Raw genomic sequence first — 23,242 nt, 5'->3', positions numbered from 1 at the left:
CCTCATTAATATATCTCAATGGCCATACTATTCCTCATTCATGTATCTCAATGGCCATACTATTCCTCATTCATGTATCTCAATGGCCATACTATTCCTCATTAATATATCTCAATGGCCATACTATTCCTCATTCATGTATCTCAATGGCCATACTATTCCTCATTAATATATCTCAATGGCCATACTATTCCTTATTCATGTATCTCAATGGCCATACTATTCCTCATTCATGTATCTCAATGGCCATACTATTCCTCATTAATATATCTCAATGGCCATACTATTCCTTATTCATGTATCTCAATGGCCATACTATTCCTCATTCATGTATCTCAATGGCCATACTATTCCTTATTCATGTATCTCAATGGCCATACTATTCCTCATTCATGTATCTCAATGGCCATACTATTCCTCATTCATGTATCTCAATGGTCATACTATTCCTCATTAATATATCTCAATGGTCATACTATTCCTTATTCATGTATCTCAATGGTCATACTATTCATCATTAATATATCTCAATGGTCATACTTATTCTCATTAATGTATCTCAATGGCCATACTATTCCTCATTAATATATCTCAATGGCCATACTATTCCTCATTCATGTATCTCAATGGCCATACTATTCCTCATTCATGTATCTCAATGGTCATACTATTCCTCATTAATGTATCTCAATGGCCATACTATTCCTCATTCATATATCTCAATGGTCATGCTATTCCTCATTAATATATCTCAATGGCCATACTATTCCTCATTCATGTATCTCAATGGCCATACTATTTCTCATTTATGTATCTCAATGGCCATACTATTCCTCATTAATGTATCTCAATGGTCATACTTATTCTCATTAATGTATCTCAATGGCCATACTATTCCTCATTAATATATCTCAATGGCCATACTATTCCTCATTAATGTATCTCAATGGCCATACTATTCCTTATTCATGTATCTCAATGGTCATACTATTCCTCATTAATATATCTCAATGGCCATACTATTCCTCATTCATGTATCTCAATGGCCATACTATTCCTCATTCATATATCTCAATGGCCATACTATTCCTCATTAATGTATCTCAATGGTCATACTTATTCTCATTAATGTATCTCAATGGCCATACTATTCCTCATTAATATATCTCAATGGCCATACTATTCCTTATTCATGTATCTCAATGGCCATACTATTCCTCATTAATATATCTCAATGGTCATACTATTCCTCATTAATATATCTCAATGGTCATACTATTCCTTATTCATGTATCTCAATGGCCATACTATTTCTCATTCATGTATCTCAATGGCCATACTATTCCTCATTCATGTATCTCAATGGCCATACTATTCCTCATTCATGTATCTCAATGGTCATACTATTCATCATTAATATATCTCAATGGTCATACTATTCCTTATTCATGTATCTCAATGGTCATACTATTCATCATTAATATATCTCAATGGTCATACTAATCCTCATTAATATATCTCAATGGTCATACTATTTCTCATTAATATATCTCACTGTTCATACTATTCCTCATTAATGTATCTCACTGGTCATACTATTCCTCATTATTATATCTCACTGGTCATACTTTTCTTCATTAATGTATCTCACTGGTCATACTTTTCTTCATTAATGTATCTCACTGGTCATACTATTCCTCATTCATGTATCTCACTGGTCATACTATTCCTCATTAATGTATCTCACTGTCCGTACTATTCCTCATTAATATATCTCAATGGTCATACTTTTTCTCATTAATGAATCTCACTGGTCATACTTTTCCTCATTCATGAATCTCACTAGTCATACTTTTTCTCATTAATATATCTCAATGGTCATACTTTTCCTTATAAATGAATCTCACTGGTCATACTTTTCCTCAATCATGAATCTCACTGGTCATACTTTTCCTCATTCATGAATCTCACTGGTCATACTTTTCCTCATTCATGAATCTCACTGGTCATACTTTTCCTCATTCATGAATCTCACTGGTCATACTTTTCCTCATTCAAGTATCTAACCCAGTTCCTGTTTGTATGTGTTAATAGTTGTAAGTAAAATAACTTAATTTTAATAAAGGTATTTAAAAACAAAATGCCTACCTAAAATTCGCCAGTTAGTCTCTTTGAACTTACATAAAAAGTAGAGTTATGTGAGTAATATGTGTAACATGAATACCTTGTGGTGATTATCTGGAGTATTTAAGTGTTCAATAACAAAGTTGTATTTGCATCTGTTATATTTATATCAACACCGATTCAGGATTCTTACAATTATACTCATTTTCTTCAAGAAATATCTGAAAAGCAATATGGGTATTTTTATTTAGTAACAGTCTGGATGCACATACAAAATATATTTTGGACTTACTCCCCCATCACACTAGGCCACATTCCCACTACGTCCTCTAAAATCTGGCAAGACTCAGTCAGAACTTGGTTAAGGTAGAAGGAACGCAGTAGACACCGATAAGGACGTTGTATGGTCTTTATGGACGTGAAGGACGTGAGCGGACTTTAAAAATGTTCAAAACAAACGTAGTGAGGACGTGGTCGAATCAAGACGTAGTAAGAACTTAAAAAAAGAACGTATTAACGACGGCTTGGACGTAGTGACGGTGTAAATAAAACCTAGTAGGATCTTGACTGACGTAGTGCAAGCGTGGTACTGGACTGAACATTGAATGGCGTTCTCATTGCATTTTCTCTAGGTTGTCATATGCGTTCTTGCTACATCAATGGAGTTCTCACCACAACCTCTCCACGCTTTTACTACGACTATGGTAAGTTCGTGCAACGTTGTTGAAGACCTCATTCGGTTATTAATACGTTCTTTAGGTGCTTAACACGTCTTAGACAAGTTTGTATCAGGTTCTTACCACGTCCTGTCAGGTTCTGAACAATGATCATATATAAACACAGGATTTAACTCCTCTATAACTTCGTTTTATACCAACACTAGACATTAATGAGAAAGGCCAGTTTTAAATTGAACACGGTAATTCCATCTCGATCACATTTACTAATTAATTCAAGTAATAAGAACGTTATGAGGACGTGATGCGCACTTGGTAAGCGTGTTGTGCGATCTTCCTGGTCGTAGTAAGAAGGTACAAAGAAAGCATTTGAACGTGGTGCGCGCGTATAAAGAACGCATTGGACGCGGTGCACGCGTGAAGATGCGCGCAGTAAGAACGTATGGAACGTGTGAGACGCATTAAATGCCTGTCAAAGACGCAGTAAGGACGAAAAAGGAACTTGTGTAAATCATTTTTTAAGAATTTGACCGCGTCCTCTCTGCGTTCGTCGAAACTGCTAGGATGTAATGTGGTATTCATGGTCTTCGTCTGGTGTGATAGGGGTATAAATATCAGTGTGTTAACAACTTACTAACATATTAAGCAATACACGGAAATAGTTGTTTATCTCATAGTTAAACGTATTTGGAAATATTCATTCAACTTCATGTCTCTTATCTCGAGCATTACATTATTTATACTATTGTGAAGCTACATTTTTAAAATTTAACATCCGCCAAAGGATTGTTCTGGAAGTTCAATGAATTATAACTTAAAAAGCATACATTTAATGGTGTTGATGTTTATGGTAAATGGGTAAACATTAAGTGCAATGTAATCTACATTAATGGTAGAAAACGGGCATACTTTAGCAAATGCTGCATCAAAATTTCAGATATCGATGACAACACAACTATGTACTTACTATAACCACGGACCTATAAACCAGGTTTATAGGTCCATGCTATAACTTGACATACTAATATGTCACTAAAATGTGTAAGATTACGTCCTAAAAGGTTGAAGACGTTATCTAAAGTAGTTTTTAGTAAACAATTGGTTCCGATGCTAAGAAACATGCTGTTAACCTCAAGCTGAGAAACTACTTCTGATTGTAAGGTTTGACACTATACTAAAATGTAGGAGAACTTTTGTCTTCAACTGGCATGAACAATTAGGACCACAGACGGTCGCGGTGCCTGCTCAAAAGACAATGTTTCTGAAAACATATGTTTTAATACTACCTACAGCTTCGAATAATCAGAAAATAATGCAAGGACGCGACATTATCGTTGCATGATTTAGCATAAACTTTAAATCCCATGTTTTAGTAATGTAAACATATATGTTTGTATTTTTATATAAAAAAGGTTAACTTCTGTTTTTTTCACAGTTTTAACCGCCCAAATTACGTTTATCGCATGAAAAAAAATGCAACAAAACCGAAAGTTACTGTTAGTATTTAATCTAAATTTAGCGCACACAACGTCATTACAAAATTTGCATATCTCGTGACTTTGTGAATACCTTTTGATTTGCATTTTTAGCTAATATTTTTGGGGCTTAATTAGCTTTCCCAATTATGCATCTGAAAACACTTATATATCGTTATTATATTAGATCTACTTGCCAAAGGCCAAAGGCCAGAAGAGCTTATGCGATTACATGGCAGGATTATGGCCCTTGAAAGTATAAAAAATGCCTTTTTTAAGCCAAGTCTACATGTGAAGCAAAGTTTAGGAGTAAAGGGAGACAACTTGTTTTTTTGATTGTGCAGTTGGTTTTATGTTGTACACTCCCTTGCCCCTTGTTGAAAGTGATCAAAATTACAGTTTAAAGGGTTTGGTTGATTTTTAGTTAAACTAGCCAAAGGCCATTTTTAGCTCTATTGGCCAAAGACCAGTAGTGTCTGTCCTTCGCGTATCCATCTAAACACAATTGCTTGTGAATGTTTGTTCAATTTATGCCCCTGGGGTCATTACTGGCCACGCCCCCGGGTTCACAGGTTTGGTATACTTAAATTGGGAAATGTTTGAAAATCATTTTGTCTGAAACCGCTAGGCAGACCCTTGCTATTTTGAGTAATAATTAAGCGGTCCGCTACCATGGTTGTTCAAATTATGTCCCTGGTGTCAAAACTGGCCCTGCCCCGGGGGTCACAAAGTTCCTAGAGACTTACTTAAGAAAAACTTTCAAAATCTTCTTGTTTCAAACCACAAGGCTCAAACCTTTGATATTTGTTGTGGAGCATCATATACATGACTGTCTGGCAAAACAGTTTAAATCATGCCCCTAGGGCCAAAGCTGGCACCATCCCTTTTGACCTACCTTTTTATATTTTGCAAACCAGCATCAATGTTGTCCTCGGATGATCTTGACTTTGACCTTTTGACCTACTTTCTTATTTTTGAAGCAATAACAATGAAATTTGGACCATGTGAACAGTTTTGCAAACGAGCATCAATATGGTCCTCAGATGACATCGACTGTGACCTTTTGACATACTTTCTTATTTTTGAAGCTACAGCAATAAAATTTGTACCATGTGTACAGTTTTGCAAACAAATATCAATGTTGTACTCGGATGACCTTGACTGTGACCTTTTGACCTACTTTCTTAATTTTAAAGCTACAGCAGTGACATTTTGACCATGAGTATATTTTGAAAATAAATATTATGTTTCCTCGGATGACCTTTATTTGGCACATATTAAAGAAGTTCATGCAACTATTCTGCGTACAACACTTTATGTCCTCAGATGTTGAACACGCAACGTTTTCAGCTAACCCAAACACAAAACGTGAACTATATGTTTTTTGCCTATTACTCATACATACATGCTCTGAAAATGACCACAAGAGCCATGCCAGTAGAGTGTAGGCCCTCATGGGCCTCTTGTTTTACTCTATGATATCGATATTGCAGAAAAATACAGTTATAATACAAATAAGTAAGTTGGTTATAGTGGAGTGTGAGCCCACGCCGGTAAGTTCAAGAACAAATAACCTAGTGAATGAACCCCTGAACCACTAGACGACCACGACTTTCATATAAGCATTGGATTTTATAACATGTGATAACATCACTTGATCATGTTAATTAGACAATTATGCAGCAACAAAGCTGCTTATATGAAAATTGTGGTATTCAAAAACGATATAGAAAATTGAACAAATTTTAACATTTGCCGAAGGTTTCCAGCTTTCGGTATATTAGTTTTAACATTCCTAATGATTTTTCACACCAATATCATCATACACAAAAACATGTATTTTACAAGAATACTGGCGAGTACCAATCAACAACTTTTCGTCACTAAACAGCTTTGATAGTTTTTCATCCGAAAATACTTGCATCACATTTATTTTAGAAACAGGAGCTTCTTTATGCGGAATTCTATTTAAAAATGTTCATTATTTCTTTAGTTATTTCTTCAGTCTATTCCGACTAATGCCCAGGTACTGTTTTCATTTTTCATAAGCAAACAGTGATTCAGTGATCAAGTTTGGAATTTCGTTGGTATTTCCCAAACATTTCTTTGTTGCTAAAGCATCGTGGGGATCTCGGAAAATTATCAGACAATTTATGAGACTCTATCATAGTTATACACTCATTTTTTCTCTAATTATTTTAATCCTATGTGGCACATTTACATTTACATTGTAAATTTGTGGGGCTATCATATTTTATAAATTTTACTTTTGGCATAGTTTTGACCATAATCAAATGTAAATATAAGTTGTAATCAACACCACATACCTAGAATAAGCGTTTGAATAGTACGTACAATTTCTAACATCATGTTCATAGCATTAAACTTGATGTGTATTCATTTAAAAAATCAAAGTAGTTAAAATAATGATGGCAGGTGATTCGTTTTATGAATATTATGGTTTAGACTTTTGTTTTCGCCAGAACTATGATTTTATTCATACCATTGGGGCTATTTCATTATTGTTTTGAATGTTTATTAATCCTTTAAATACTATGGACAAATTTGGTTTATTAAGCATTCATATTATGTGTACTCAATAGTTTGTATTGTTCTTAAATCACGTATGATGCTTATTCATTCTATGTTTATGTTTGTCTTAGGTGTTCCTGTCTTTCATAACATATGTTCACACTATCTAGACACGTTCGATGATATACTCTGGACGTTTTTTCCAATCATACCAATATATTTTGGACATTTCATACAATGACCACACGTTATTTATCAGTATATATGTATATGCATATATATAATAGAACGGTACATTAGCTCTTATTATCATTACTATTTTCCATACCATGAACATATTTCAATCTGCCTCTCCAGGCAACACCACAGAGGACAATGTCATCTTGCCACATGTCCCCTGAGATACTTTCAGTACTTAGATTAAGTTTGCCAAAATTATTATTGATAAATGTGGCCTCTCAAAGCTTATGTAGTTTCGCTTACTGTCCCAATGCGGTGGCCCCAACTTTTAAGTATCCATGTGTGCTCTGTCCGTCTTGTGTTTACGTGGGTGTGTCCCATTAAAGGCCCAGAATATTTTATGGTTAAATAATAAGATAAAAAAGTGCTATGATAGAGAGTCTCAGATGTTTGATTAAAACCCGAGGTTCACCCGATGATGTATTAAACACTATCACTTACACGACGACTCACTCGCTATATGCTAAAAAAGTAAATAAGTGAGGGGGCATAACGCTTAGTAAACAGTACTGGGTAGGTGCCCAATTCAGGACTCTTTTTGAAGATTGAGACTGGAGAAATGCTGAACATGTTTAACTGAAATTTCACACGAAAAGCTCCTGTTTCTGAAAAAAATGAGACGAAATCATTTTGGAAGGAATAAATATCAATGTTGTTAAGTGAAAAATCACCAAATTCATCTGTTAAATACCAATTGGACATAGTATGTCCATTAGCTTCATATTAATGAAATTAGCCTTCAATTGAAATATTTTATGAAAATAAAGGTGAAGGATTTTTATTTATTAAAACTAAAAACTTCTTAGTTAAAATATCAAAATTAATAATATATAAAGCATTATAGTATTTTTTTTGTATAAATAGGTCACGTGATATCCAATTTTCGTAATGACGTTGTGTGCAAACTTGAGAATATACTTCCGATTTTGTTGCATGTTTGTAATTGCGATACATTGCATTTTTATCATCCTGGGGGTTAAAATATGTCAACAAGGTTAAGTGATGTCACCTGGACTTAAAGTGTCTGTTAGGCCTAGCTGTGTGTCATTATACATGTTTTTTTTTGTAAAATGTTGGCTAGTTTACTTGTCATATAGCTTCCATAGTATTATTAAAAAAGAGTACATTAAAGGTATAAAACAAAAACAATTTTGAGACGCCACCTGAAGGCCGCATCTATAGCAATACATGTTTGCAATTTTCAATGGGAAAGTGTCTATGGATACATTTTAAGTATATAAGAAAAACATATTTCGTAATAATTACAATTGTCATTCAACTATACCTAACCTTTTTGGTAAAGAACTGTGTTGATATATAAATAAATACGTGTAAAAACATCAAAACTTCATATATTAAGTTGAAACAAGTTGTGAAAAATAATGTTTCGCTATTTTGCCATATGGTAAAACTGCATTTTAATACGAATACTACTTTGGTTGACAAAATGCGTTTACCTAAGACAGTATAGCAGAAAATATGCAGTGCATATATGTATGTTGAACTACTTAGCATAGCATACGGATTTGTGCCAAACGGCTCCGTAGATAGTCTCCCGAGTGAAGACTTTAAGGGAGGTGATTATTTTCATCGCCTTCCTTTTATTTGTAAACTGAAATCTTTCATAACAACCCTCGTACATTATAAACTAGAAACTGTTTTAAGTGACAGCCTGTTACCTTGCCCTCCTGATTGCATCAATCCAGGCATTGCACTCCGACTCTGTGTCTGTGCGCAGCTCATAGCTCCTCTGACCCTCGCTCTTGTAGGTAATAGTGAATATGTACTGAAACATGAATTGTTGTTGTTTTTTATAATGCAGCAACTATTAATTTGTATTAATTTCTTTTAGCTCGATTGTGACAAAAGCTGATAGCCGAGTCCGTTTCCTGGGTAGATGCCAAGTTAAGACAAGTTTATTGGTACGCTTAGCACATATCTACAGGTATAATAAAGTAAACTAATAACTAAATAACCAGGTTGTGGGTCGATTATTAACAGTTACACATATATCAATAAGTAAATAAACAATTCTACACAAGGTTCACGTATTTGGCGCGCCGTGTGTGTATTAACGGATATCCATTTGTAGAGGCAATGAGAAATTTCAAGTTCCCTTTGTGGGAATCGAACCCATAATCTCTTCTGTGAGAGGCTTACGACTAGATCACTCTTACCCTAATGTTTCCAATTTTACCGTATCGGACAATTTTCAAAGAAAGCAGATACTTTTTTGTAGTCATTGCTAACACATATGTTGGCCGTATTTCAGAAGCGTGTCGGAAAACAAAGTCTACTACGCAGCACCAAAAAGTGCTATACAGGGCATATTATAGCTAGACCCGGAATGCTTTGGTTTTAAACAACTGTATCAATGCCACTGCGTTATACATATATTATTGCCTGTGCATTTGAAATTGGTGGATACTGGCGTCTTTATAGAAATGATTATGCGCAAGGTATACGGAATATTATTATGCTCGCTCCACAGAGCGAGCCTTTTTTAGTGATTGGTTTATGAGATCGTACTGGAGACGGAAATGATTGATTTTAGCCTTTCGATTGTAAGTGTATGCACAGAAAAGTGTTTTTGTAAAATTTAGAATTAGAGAATGATACTATTTTGACTACTGTTAGAGTGATTTCGATTTATCATGTAAAAATGTTTTTCTTTTACCTTATTGGCAAAAAGGTGTAAGGAAAAAGTGTAATTTGTCGATTTCGGTGCGTATAAACAAAGGCCCGGAAGCCAATAACTCCTTCAATTGTTGCGCAAGCGCAAAGAATGGTTCGGTATAAAAAAAACTGGCCAGACCGGACCAAATCCGGACCATCAGAAATCTCCGAACTGTTACGGAAATCGTTCGGAATTTTCTTAATTTTGTGTTGGTATAAAAATAACTGGCCGGACCGGACCAAACTAAAATACGCATTGCTATGTTTTATAGATATTGAATCTATTATAAAATATATTTTATTATGTCTGTCTGTGCGTCTGTTTGTGCGTCTGTCTGTATGTATGTCTGTATGTGCGTCTGTACGTGCATCTGAATGTGCGGCTGTCTGTGCGCCTGTAAGTATGTCTGTCTGTCTATATGTATGTCTGTCTGTATGTATGTCTGTCTGTGCGGCTGTCTGGGCGTCTGTATGTGCGTCCGTATGTATGTATGTCCGTATGTTTGATTGTCTGTGAAACTGTCTGTGCGTCTATATGAATGTCTGTCTGTATGTATGTATGTATGTATGTCTGTCTGTCTGTCTGTCTGTTTGTGCGTCTGTCTGTCTTTATTATTATTATCATTATCATTATCATTATCATTATTATTATTATTATTATTATTATTATTATTATTATTATTATTATTATTATTGTAACTTAACATTATAAAATATATCAATATAAAAATAAAATATATATGAAACAAAGCAATGCGTATTTTAATTTGGTCCGGAAATTCGGTAAACTACCGAACGATTTCCGTAACAGTTCGGAGATTTCAGTTGGTCCGGATTTTACATTCGGATTGAAGAAGCTGAAATAAAGTAATGCTTTCTTTTACGGATTAAGTTATTGCGTTGTTTCGTCTATTTGTTGTAAACTGACGGGATATGAGTACTGAACGTTGACCAGGTCTGCAATCGTCTGAATGTTTTTAATAAACACTATGTTAACATCAATACATACCATTTCAAACTATTCATTTAAGACTTTAAGTTTGCTATTTCTAATTTTTTTATTAGTACCAGTATATGTTATGAAACTGTGTATTACAAATTGCATATTTCATACTTGAAGGACACATCTGTGTTTCAATACCATATATTGTTGATTGCATTCTGAATATCATTTCACACTCATTTCCAGTCCCTCCTTTTTTTAACTTGCATTTATATTGTTTCAATTTCAAATTTTGAATAAAAGTGCCACTTTTTATTTCTCAGTTCATTTCGCCCCATTTTATATTGCGTCCTGACTAACATGACTAGAACAAATTAGCTTTATAGTCTTTTATAGTGCCTATTCGTTCTAATTTCAACCCTTTAAAATACACAAAATGCAGCTTTTTTTATTTTTTCAAACAAAGTTCTCATAACAAAACGTTTCTATGTATATTACTCAAAATCTGTCTTAAAGTAAAATAAAGCTTGAAAAATGTCCTGCATTATTTGAATACGATTTGTGAACTCAATTCCATGTTTGCATTATATATATATATATGTAATAAAACAAACCATTGCTATGGATCGATTTAGACCGAGCCTTTTTTGCTGTATCCTACAGCAATTTTGTACTTGTTAAGTATATTAACCCGGGGACACTGACTAGCACCTGTCTTTATTCTAGGAATGCAAACGAGTGGCAAAATTGATATTCGCTGATTCTTTCGATCGAATATTCGATTACTAATATACATATTTTAGAAGTTTTACAGTAAACTGTAATTATTATTCGCTTAAGTAATAACCGGGGCATTTAACCATACTTAGTCGTAGCGGACCCTGATTTCCCCAAATGAGTCGCTGGAATTCCCTATTTTCAGAAAGAAACAAGCAATACATTATGAAAAAACTAAAAAGAGAATCGAATAATTTCAATTGTGTTGCCTTCATATTTGTAAAAAATGTGAAATTAGATGGATTCCTGGTCAAATGGCGTAATGCGCCAATGAAAGGTATTTCCGTAGTACGAGAAGCCTCGTTCTGGGATTGGCCTTTGCTTAAAATAACTATGAAAAAACGCGGGAACTAGTAAAACGATTAAACGAATATATATGAGGGTTTGGACTCTTCTATTGTACATCAATATAGGAAACATATCCTAAAACGCTTTACTATACAGTTACATTTTAAATCACAAACATTGTATCGAAACATTGAAAACAGTTTAAAGCACATGCACGTACATGTAACAACATTATTGTACACATGTCATTCATATCATAACGGCGATTTGAGCAATGTTGCACAGCTTAAATTTACATCCAAAACTGTGAAAAGTCCGATGATACATATAACTTGGTGATGCACTTTATAAAAATTATTCAAACTTGTTTGATGTCACTTGTCTTGGCAGTTATTGAAAAATTACAGGGACTGTTTATAGGACCCGAAGATATGTCCCTAAATTACATATCGCGCGTGTATAGTTTATTGTCATCACATTCACACCTCTGTCATTAGGGGCCGATTGTTGTAAAAACAAGACAAACAAACTTTATACACAAGAACAGAGTTGAAGGCAATAGTTTTTTTTAATTCTATTCATTCAACATATTTTTTCGAATATTCGAATACCGATTTTGATATTCAATATCAAACGTTTGATCGAATATTCGTTTGCATCCCTAGTATATTCCCATGCCTAACCTTATGTCTTTGTTTCCATCAGGATTGTCAATAAGAAACATTTAGTCACCAAAGCGCTCCTGATGTTTTCACTGCTTTCGGATTGTGTAGAGTGTGACGTCATTGCATTAGTCATGAATTTAATAAGGGCAGCTGCATTGATCTTGCACATTTATGAACGTTTTTGTGTGCAATATTACGAGCATCTATCTGCTCAATATTGTTGTATATATATCGCACGGAGTTTGCCACAAAGTGAGAGAGTAGCACATTATACGCTTAGCAACGCAGGAAAAACGGTAAAATAAGAACAGCCAAATACTACCTTAAGCGGTAAACATTGCTTTTGCAATTCTGCGATCCGTTAGGCAATGCACAGCTTTGAAAATGTAATCCAAATTGGGATTTGACCGTACGTGTTCAAGGGGTCTCGCTCGTGTTAGTTTGTAAAATGCCATTTTTAATATAACGAAATAAAGTGTGGCAAATCGTATAAAGGAGTATTTAAATTAAGATACCGACAGCTGGAACCTTCACCGTCTCCGTGGCCTTTTGGTTAAGGCGTCCGCCTACGGAGCGGGAGGTCGTGGGTTCGATCCCGGGCCGCGTCATACCGAAAAACGTTAAAAGCTGGTACAAGTAGCTTCCTTGCCTGGCGCTCGGCATTTAAAGGGTATTGCTTGGAAAAGTGGTGTACTCAGTACTGGTTCAACCCAGGAAATTTGTATCCCGTGTATCGGTGCTTTACACCGAGCACGTTAAAGAACCAAAAGGTCTCTTCGCAAAAAGCTAGGGTATCGCACCCGGATCTCTTGTATCTCACTGTTTCTTCAAGTCTTCCAATGTCTGGATTTGACTGCGAACTGCTGTCACTTCTATCTCATGTCACCTTTTTTTGGCATTTAAACACAATTTAAGTCGTGATGGCGTCACGGCGGGGGTCAAGCCATAAATGCAGCCAATGGGCGCGGGCAGACCTTGATAAACTCAAATAAACAAACAGCTGGGACCCTTCAACAGATTTTGATATATGTTCAAACATTGTCTTTGAAGTCCACGACCTTGAATATCGTTAGTCAACAAAAGGCTTAAAGGTTAAGTTATCCTTTGAATTGTGTATGGGTCCTTGTGGATGTGTGGGTTTGTTGTCAGTTTCATAATATTTTATTGGCTTTAGCGGCGTGGGTTCGCTCCCCACTAAAACCAAAACATTTGGTTATACTTCAAGTATGTTTCTTTCCTGCCATTTCGGTATCAATGAGTAAAATAGTTACAATAGAAGTGTTTGCAGATGCATATCCGGGAACAAAATGGTGCCAAAACATGAGCGAGTCCCTTTAAAGCAGTAGCCTATCCACTAGACCATTTGGCTTTTGCCAACTATGTTGTTTAGGAAATTCATATGATTTATAACAGTCAGTTCATGTGCACTTACTTATATTAAGATGGTATGCAGAAACAGTCAAACACAATCCTATGTGCTTTTCCCAATAATATGTTTCGATTAGACTTCATGACGTATCATTAACAGGAACTTTTTGTTCTAACTAGTATGTCCCGAAATTTGAAAACTGTCATAACATCAATAAGTCAGTTATATATATATATATATATATATATATATATATATATATATATATATATATATATATATATATATATATATATATATATATATATATATATATATATATATATATATACACACACAGTATAGCTTAACCGAATAGAAACACTCCTTGTACACATCGTTGTGTTTAGTGGGAGTAAAACGATCACGTTGGACGTTTTGAGCCAAACTATGGCCCAATGTTTAGTGTTTATTTAGGGTAGTTAAAATTGTTTGCATAAAATCATAATGCTTAAATACACTCAAAACCAAGAGAGGGAAGTATTATCTAATCTTTATTATTGCTTTATACAAGTGCATTGTAAATCATAATTATACTTTTAGTAAAAATCGAGCTTTTTCCGAGTGCCTCTAATTCATAAAACACAATAAAATTGAACATCGTAAAGCGAATATAAACAACAGCCCGTAACCTATTTAGTTCTAGAAACTGAAACTCTTTATTCAAGTTGGATGTTTCTTGATACATTCCTTTTTACATGGCTGAATAGGTCAGAACAATTTAATGTCATTTTATTTTCGCGCTATCACCATGAAAGTAAAATAAAACAACATGAAACTTTTAAAACGCAAGCAAATCCAATGACTTCTCATTCTACACTTAATTCACAATCACATACACATAGTTATTCCAAAGCTACTAATACAGTTTGAAATTTGTTAGCTTTTATAAGCCTGACCTCACCGCGATATGAATATATCGACAGCTCTATACTAGGCACTTACATCTACTGACCCAATTATTGAGCAGTCCTATAAGCTATTTTAGGCTGTTTTTTACTTTTGAAGAATAAATGTGGACAAGTTACGAAACGCAATATAAAAAGCAGAATACGCAAATAGTTTCAAAATGAACGCGTACTGAATCAACATAAATACATTTATATATTTGTGTTAAGATTCTGGCCGCGACCGGGAATCCAGATATTAGTGTCATCGCAAAACTCGTTAAAACCCTGAAAATGCATGGATCGTATTGAAAATGCAATTAAATGCTCATTTGGCGTGAGATAGCAAACCAAAATATTTTAAATGAATTGAAATTAAAGTATTTTATTCTGTAATCAGTTGTTTTGGTGATTGAAGTTCATTCATAAGTATATTTTTCTATGTTTAAAAGAGCCTAAATCGGCTCTTCCTTGAATATTTTAAGATTGTGAGTTTGTACTTACACAAAATAAATTCTTATGCGACCCTGTCGCATCAAACCAATGTACTAGCTGATAAGCCCTATATTATGATACAGTTTACATATGAGGAAACTTTGATTATGATAACATTTTGATAACAATAGCAGTTAAAACACCATTTTAATTTTCATTTCATATTAAATAACTGAATTCAATTGTTTTTCATATAGAAATAAAGATCTAAACGATATATTTGCATCTTCAAATCTTGTCGTGTATTTCATATAATTAACTACTGCGTGTAATATCATTATGAACGTGCTAGTTTGTTACCTGACAATAGTTACCCTTGCATCGGAACATGACTATTTACGTGATTTTGAAAGAATGAATGACTGAAAAAATTAAAGCTTAATGTAAGCAATCCATCGTAAAAATTCAAAGATGTTTACGTCTTATTGACGCTACTGTTAAGTTATGATATAATAAAAATAGGTAATAAAACAAATTTTTAATATGACTATTCTGTGTAGTAATCTTTATTAATGTGTTTCTTGAGTAACAAAATGTCTATATAAAAATGTCTCGGTGAAAATATTCAAACTAAACATTTTGTCACCTTAAAATGAAACTTTAACAATAGCATTTTTATATTAATGATTGGCTGATTACCTTAAAGAATACTTATTTTTTTGGAATGGGATTTAAAATTGAGAGTTGTATTAAAACGCCCAAATAATAAAAATGTTTTCCCTCAACGCCCTTTAGTGTCACTTGTGTTTCGGTCACACATTATGATATAGGGCATAGTAAGAATCACGAGTTTTCGTCACCTAGCCTGGACACCAAAATATAGCCATTCGATCCTTTCAAATGGTTTTAAAAGCAATAATGATATTGCGTTACCAGTTTAAGAACTTTTCTTGATACATCATTCCTTCGGTTGTGAACTCGATCAATAAGACGCGAACCGGACGTGTTTGTTGTTGCAGAAATTTACTTTCACTTTAAATCACGTTTGCAATTTTGACCTTGACCGCTCACTTGGTTACGTCTTGAACTTTCGATCATCTTTTTATTGTTGACCAAAGAAATCGACATTTACAACGTTTATGACGTAATATTTACACCTCAACTTCCATTCCTTAAATGAACTGCCTTGCGGCAATTGCGTTTATCAATCGATGAACGCAACATCTTCGGATATGTTCGGATCGTAATTCATTGCATAACAATATACATGAAAGCTATTGATCTTGTTATTGGTCGTATTGTGTCTGCAGGTCCCGTAAAATATAGATCACCATTTTTAAAGTGTTAGTTTATTATATTTTAAATATATTGGTACCAGAAGTGTTTCAATTTTACGTTTTAAAGTGATTTCAAGTGGTTGATCTTTTCCCGCGTTATTGTGACGTCATTTGAAAACAAATGTTTCCGGTTATAGTCGGGTCGTTCTATTCACAGAATGGGTAAGAACGGATTACTGAAAGGTTTTCTTAAATGAAATGAACTATTTTTTTAGCATTTCTTGAAAGAAATAATGAACTATTGGTGTAAATATAAGGAATGAATTGCGGGGTTGATGTCATTATCGGGGATATGAACGCAATTGGGTTGGTCAAAGTACGCGTGGAGTCCTTCGGACTCCACACACATTGACCAACCCAATTGCGTTCATACCCCGATAATGACATCAACCCCGCAATTCATTCCTTGAATTAAGATGGCTGTCAAATGTCGGTCGAAAGTGAAAGAAGAATTACCGCAACAAAAAATACATTCGATTCGGATAAATACGTGTCTTATTCATCGAGTTCACAACGAAAGGGATGTTTGTTTGTTTATATGAGTTTTTATCAAGGTCTGCCCGTGCGCATTGGCTGCATTTTGGCCTGTCCACGCCGTGACGCCATCCCGACTTAAATATTGTTTAAATGCCGTAAGTGACAAGAGATAAAAATGACAGCAATTCGAAGTCAAATCGAGACATTGAAAGACTTGAACAAACAGAGTTAGATATCATATTTAAAAAGAGTACACCATTTTCCCAGTACTACCCTTTAATAAATGCCGTGCGCTAGGCAATGGAGCTACTGGTAACACATTTTAACATATTTCGCTTTGACGTTACATTTTATAATGCAGGCTCAAAATTTGAATGTAAGTCTGCTTTTAACGTGTTTGAGGGGGAATCTTTCGTTTTTTTAACATCTTCATTGTTTCCTTATTCGCGTTTTCAGTGTTTAATCTGCGCGTTTTGTCTGATTTTTAGAAATGTAGCAGGAACTAGCATATAAGTTAAAACTTTCACGTAGCGTAATCTTTTACCTTTCTGGCAGTGTAAAATAATGTGATTTTGCCAATTATTTAGGAAATTTTTGGCAATGCTTAGGACAACTCCTGAGTTTAATGTCCAAGCAATGTAACGGACACATGTGGCGAATGCAGCGCATCGTTTTTATGCGCGGCCGGTGGTTCCCATTTTTACAATACCAGAAGCCATTCAACAAGATTATTGATATCAGATCCTTTATTGAGCTTTTGCTAAATGTTTTCCTAGAAAAAAAAAAAAAATCCGAGTCTTAAATTAGGCATGAAAATATGAGCAGGTGCCTAAAAGATGTAAATAATGATGGCAAAAATAGTCATTATAATACTGTTTTATTGGCAGGGTTAATATATGTTAGATTTTTTAAATACTGTTTGACTTGAGATATTGGAATGTAATTTAACTCTTATAATACTTGATACGTGTATTGAATATGATTTACAATTGTTGGCAGCCGTGGCGTTACATGGAATCAAAAAATCAAATGATAAAAAGTTCCCCAGAACGCCGTTTTTCGCACAGACACTTGAATGTATGATGCAAATCTACATTTTTTGTGCACTTATTGTGTCTACAGAATAAAGCAAAAAAATGCTCAAAACATTTATCCTTCATATAAAGTGTTACCCTTACCTAACACCATTGTTTCTCGTTTTTGTTGCATTTATAAGGGCTGCTACGCGCCTGACTTCCATCCAATATTCTGCTTAATGCATTTTCATTACTCGTCCTTATACACGCTGTCTTTTCTAGCTACTCGCCCTTGTCATAAATTTTTAATTATATCCTTACCAGTTTCTCTATATTATAGCCCTAGTTCGTACTTCTAATACATTCTTACTTCTCAAACCACTCGCATCTTGTCCTTAAATTATCTTTATAGCCATGCTTTTATCTTTAGTTTTCCCTCACTTTTCCTTTTTATACACACCTTTTTATCCAACAACTTTATATCACTACTTCCATCTCTGTTTTTGCCTTGCTTTATTCTCAAAGTGTTCGCCCTGCCCTTCGCATACGTTCATTTCATAACGCTCGCTCTTCCCTTCGCATACTTTCACTTCATAGCGCTCGCTCTTCCGTTCGCATACTTTCACTTCATAGCGCTCGCTCTTCCGTTCGCATACTTTCACTTCATAGCGCTCGCTCTTCCGTTCGCATACTTTCACTTCATAGCGCTCGCTCTTCCGTTCGCATACTTTCACTTCATAGCGCTCGCTCTTCCGTTCGCATACTTTCACTTCATAGCGCTCGCTCTTCCGTTCGCATACTTTCACTTCATAGCGCTCGCTTTTCCGTTCGCATACTTTCACTTCATAGCGCTCGCTCTTCCGTTCGCATACTTTCTTCTCATAGCACTAACGATGTCATTCGCATCCTTTCTCTTTAAAGCGTTTGCCCTACCCATCGCTACATATTCGGTCCTCCGTCATCTTCTTTTTTTCCCACTGCCGTCACCTAACCGCTTTACTAGTGTGTTTAAAATACTCTTACCGAAACGTACTCGTAAATCAGTAAAAAGAAAACTTGCTAATGATTGTAGAAAAACGTACGCATCAAGCACATTCGCAATGCCATTTTGCAGGTATTGTTAATGCCGAAACATTTGTTTCCAACAATCAGTTTTGATGCTTCGAAGAGTATCGTTTTCCATCGTTTCGTTCTCAATCTGGCGAGCGTAATTTAAAGCTACAATATAAGGCCACTTCTTTTTTATTTTTTGGTTTACAAGATTTTATCAAAGATACATTGAAGCAAGACATTTGTTTAGCTTTAAGGGTATGCAGTATTGCTAAAGCAAAAGTGAATGCAGAACACTTAAAAACTGACCAATATTAAATTGTAAGGCGAATTTTACGCATTAAACTACACAAAAACTACACCGTATTAAAACAATACAGTACATTTTGTAGACGTTGTTTCAGTTATTTCAATATTGGTAAATGTCAATAAAGTGAAATAATTACCAATTTTGTAAAAAATGAAGTAACATTTTAAGAAGGCATTTGAGCTTTAATATTGTGAAAATAATTCCTGAAAAACTAAAATCCAACAAGACCTAGATTTGAGGTTTAATAACCCTTACCATGCGGGGTCCTAGTTGTGTGTAACCCGGTCCATGCTAAGTCCGGAAAATTCGGAACTCCTCGGCCATTTTTTTTTAAAAACAACCTCGGATGTATTTGGACGGTTTACATACTCAAAAAGTGGTACGTTTAAGTCCGCTGCAAGTAGATCGCGCAGTAATTTTATTTAGCAGTTAAACTTTGTGACATTACTCTTGGGATTCTTAAATATGTTTGCAATAATACAGTGGAAACTCACTAAACCGGACAAGGTCCGGACTGGGCAAATTTCCGGTTTAGTGAGGATTCCGGTTTAGTGAGGATTTGATGTCCGGAGTAAGTTTACTCAAAATATTAACTGAGTTAACCTTTAAAGGGAAGTTGACGTTTAGACGGAGGCTGAGACTTGATTCAAGCACATCATTCTTTTTTTCCAAGTCTTAAAATAAAACAACACGCTTAATTTAATGCTTGTTAAGTATGTTTGATAGTATTATTAACACACCGCTACAGTTTGATTCAATCATAGAAGTTTTTAGATAAAACAACCCTCCAAAATAATCACTTAAAATAACCGTTTCTATTTCTTTATTTTCTGCAACAAACACATTAATGTCTCAATCAATTTTCTTCTCACAAGTTTGATTATCGTTTGATTATCGCGCGGCAGTCAATCCACAGCGCAATCATCATTATCGAGTTAACACAACATCACAGGTGCAATATTTAATGACGCACCGGCTGTCAAAACAAAGTGACACGCGATTCGCGAATTCCTAATACACAAAATTATTTTGACATGTTTGAAAAAATATACGTCCGGTTTTGTGAGGTAAAATAACGTTGACAACTAACAAATTTTCTCGATTTTTTGTCCGGTATTCGGAATTCCGAGGTTCCGGTTTTGTAGGGATTATTTTACATTCAAAATAGAAGGGGAAAACCGGGACTCTGAAAAAAGTCCGGTATCCCGAGGATTCCGGTTTTGTGGAGATCCGGTTTAGTGAGTTTCCACCAATTTAATGGCAATCAATTTAAACTTAGATCAATAAATACAACCCTAAAACACTACATTTAATTAATGATATAATTCAAAAATTTACGAACTACTTCAACTGATGTACCTGCATACATCCGAGGTTGTTTTCGATAAAATGGCCGAGGAGCTCCGAATGAGTCCGGATATTTTCAGACCGGGATATTTATCATGGGATGTTCACCAAATCCATTTCAAATTAAAGTCTTGCAGCAAATTACCACATCAAAACATAAAAATCACATAGCATAATAATAAATCAAGCATGTGACTTAACTTTATGTACCAATGATAGTAAACTGACAGAGAAATCCATAATTATGTATCGGATATTTTCATCTTCTCTCAACTCCGCCATTTTGTGTATACATGCGTGCACATGACATCTTTACTTGATTGTTTATTTTTCATTTTAAAAAGTATTCATTGGTTACAACAACAACAAATCTCATTTATAGTGAAATATCAAGCTCTTTACAAATTGAAATGGACTTAATTTTCCGTGTTATTTTATCTAAATGTTTTGCACAGTTACAACTCCCCGCATTTAAATAGTAAATGTCGTTGACACATGTGTTCAACTCTTTCATTATTTTTACTCTACTTTTAACCCAAACATGAATAAACATGTAATCTAGAATAAAAACAAGCTTTAAATTGACTCAATGACAAGTATTTCCAAACCATTCTGTGATTTAAAATCCATAAACACCACCGACCGAAATTGCGAAACTAGGCCACCGGTGTCAACTTAGAAATTTTACTTTCGATTTCACCGCTCACACTTAGTGCACTGTTATTTGATATTTAACCATAAAATGTTATAACATGTTTTTCTTACAGTCACATAATTTACTGATATTTGCTTCTACTAATTCGATGGTAGTCGCTGACACTTTTTTTATCTATAAACAACAATATTTTCATGACCTAAATTAGTGGTGAAAAACAACAATCACTTGACAGTTATTGCTTGTGTCGGCTGTTAAATTTGCCAATGTTTATTGCTATTGTTATTTTAACAACTCCTGCATATTTTGATAAATTATTTCATACAAAGAATGACTGCTATCGTCAATTCCGCCATTTCCAACGGCGCTGCCACAACAGTTGACTGGCTCACATGTTATTACTATAAATTGGCGAAAACGGCTACGGAACAACAAAACAGTCGAGATCAACTGCATTCGTACTCTTATCTGTTCGTTTTTCTTTTGTTTCGCACCAAAATCAATATGGTCGGGAAAAAAAATTGAAATTCATTTTTTTATTTTTTTTGTTCTTTTCGGAAAATTAGACCCGCCGGTTTTGTAAACCAATTTATATAAATGTAGTGGCCTAACTGGTATTTTAAATTTAAACCGATTGCAAAATATACACGAATGGATGCTTTGCTGGGATATGATCCCGCCTCTTCAGAAGTGAGTTTTTAGTAATATGTAAACGTATATGCATAATCGCTGACGGCTGCAGTCGTTACTTTGAAGTGTGAAGTTGATCGACAGGCAATAGATTTTTGGACACAGGCATATATGAAAATAACGGGTAATTTTGTACTGGAATGTATATAAACACTTTACTAATCATATGAAATATGAATATAAGACACTGTAGCACACTGTAGTGTATGGGTTAATAATAAACTTTAGGAGTTAGACCGAGTGCAGTTTGAATGCTGCCATTAAAATTGGCATTTTCCGTGATGACGGTGGAATAGTATCGTAAGTGTATGCAAACATTATATAGAAACACAAACAAAGAACAATACAGCGTTAGGGTGGTACAAGCTTATGACAGTTAGTGAAAAGTATTAGATGAAAAATACGAGCATATGCACTGCTTTAATTACCATTTCTTACATTTCCAGAAAAAAATCGTGAGCTTATGCAAAGATTATAAGGGAATGCAAAAAAATTACCAGTACAATTGCATGAGCGATATAGTAAAATTGTGTCCGAGAAATATTCTATGAATATCGAAAGGGTATGATTTATGGAAAAATATATTATGTGAAATATAAAAAAGGAAGAAAATAATGTGCAATTTATAGTGCAAGCAAATGTGCAAGTACTGTTAGGGAAGTGTGTTAGCTAAATAACATTAGTACACGGTTTACATATTAATCATTCCTTATAAAAGTGTTTGTGCAAGACAGCAATGAACATTTAAGTTGTATGTGCGCGTCATTACCTCGATCTTAAAATTGTTCCATGTTATCTGAAATATATAAATATCAAACGATTCACATTATATAAGTAAAATACATAGATAATCCTTTAACATTCTAAGGTTTTGTACAACGGATACAAAAATATGTGTGGTACATCGTACATCAAAATTTCTCAGATGTATGGGCGGGCTTCCAGGTACAAACATTAGTTTTGTAAAGACAAACCAAAACATATTTTAAAAATATGTGGGCCCCTATCTAAACGTCGTAAAAAATGTATGCGTGACAAAAAGGGCGTGTTGAAAATATATTAAGGAACCAATCAAAACGTAATGAAAACAAACATGGAGATAAATCACAACGAGTTGGAAATATATGCGGGAACCAATCAAATTGTCTTATAAATGTATACGGGGCCTAAACAACCGTGTTGAAATTATAATATAAGGTGATATATGATATGCTGAGGTTGCTTCATTCGTCA

At 34.5% G+C, this 23,242-nt stretch overlaps 1 protein-coding gene across 1 annotated transcript in view; it reads right to left on the bottom strand.

Annotated features, from left to right (window-relative positions):
* The window catches only part of LOC128225995 (ras-specific guanine nucleotide-releasing factor 1-like), a 139,322-nt gene that overhangs the window by 34,340 nt on the left and 81,740 nt on the right, over positions 1-23,242 (bottom strand). The window contains exons 3-4 of the mRNA XM_052935888.1: positions 22,779-22,805; positions 8,728-8,834 (exon numbers count right to left, since the gene is read on the bottom strand). Coding sequence (XP_052791848.1) covers positions 8,728-8,834; positions 22,779-22,805 — 134 coding nt within the window. The remainder of the gene's footprint in view (positions 1-8,727; positions 8,835-22,778; positions 22,806-23,242) is intronic.

The sequence above is a fragment of the Mya arenaria genome, chromosome 3 (assembly GCF_026914265.1).
Source record: "Mya arenaria isolate MELC-2E11 chromosome 3, ASM2691426v1".
Lineage (NCBI taxonomy): Eukaryota > Metazoa > Mollusca > Bivalvia > Myida > Myidae > Mya > Mya arenaria.
This window is presented reverse-complemented; position numbering and strand designations above follow the sequence as displayed.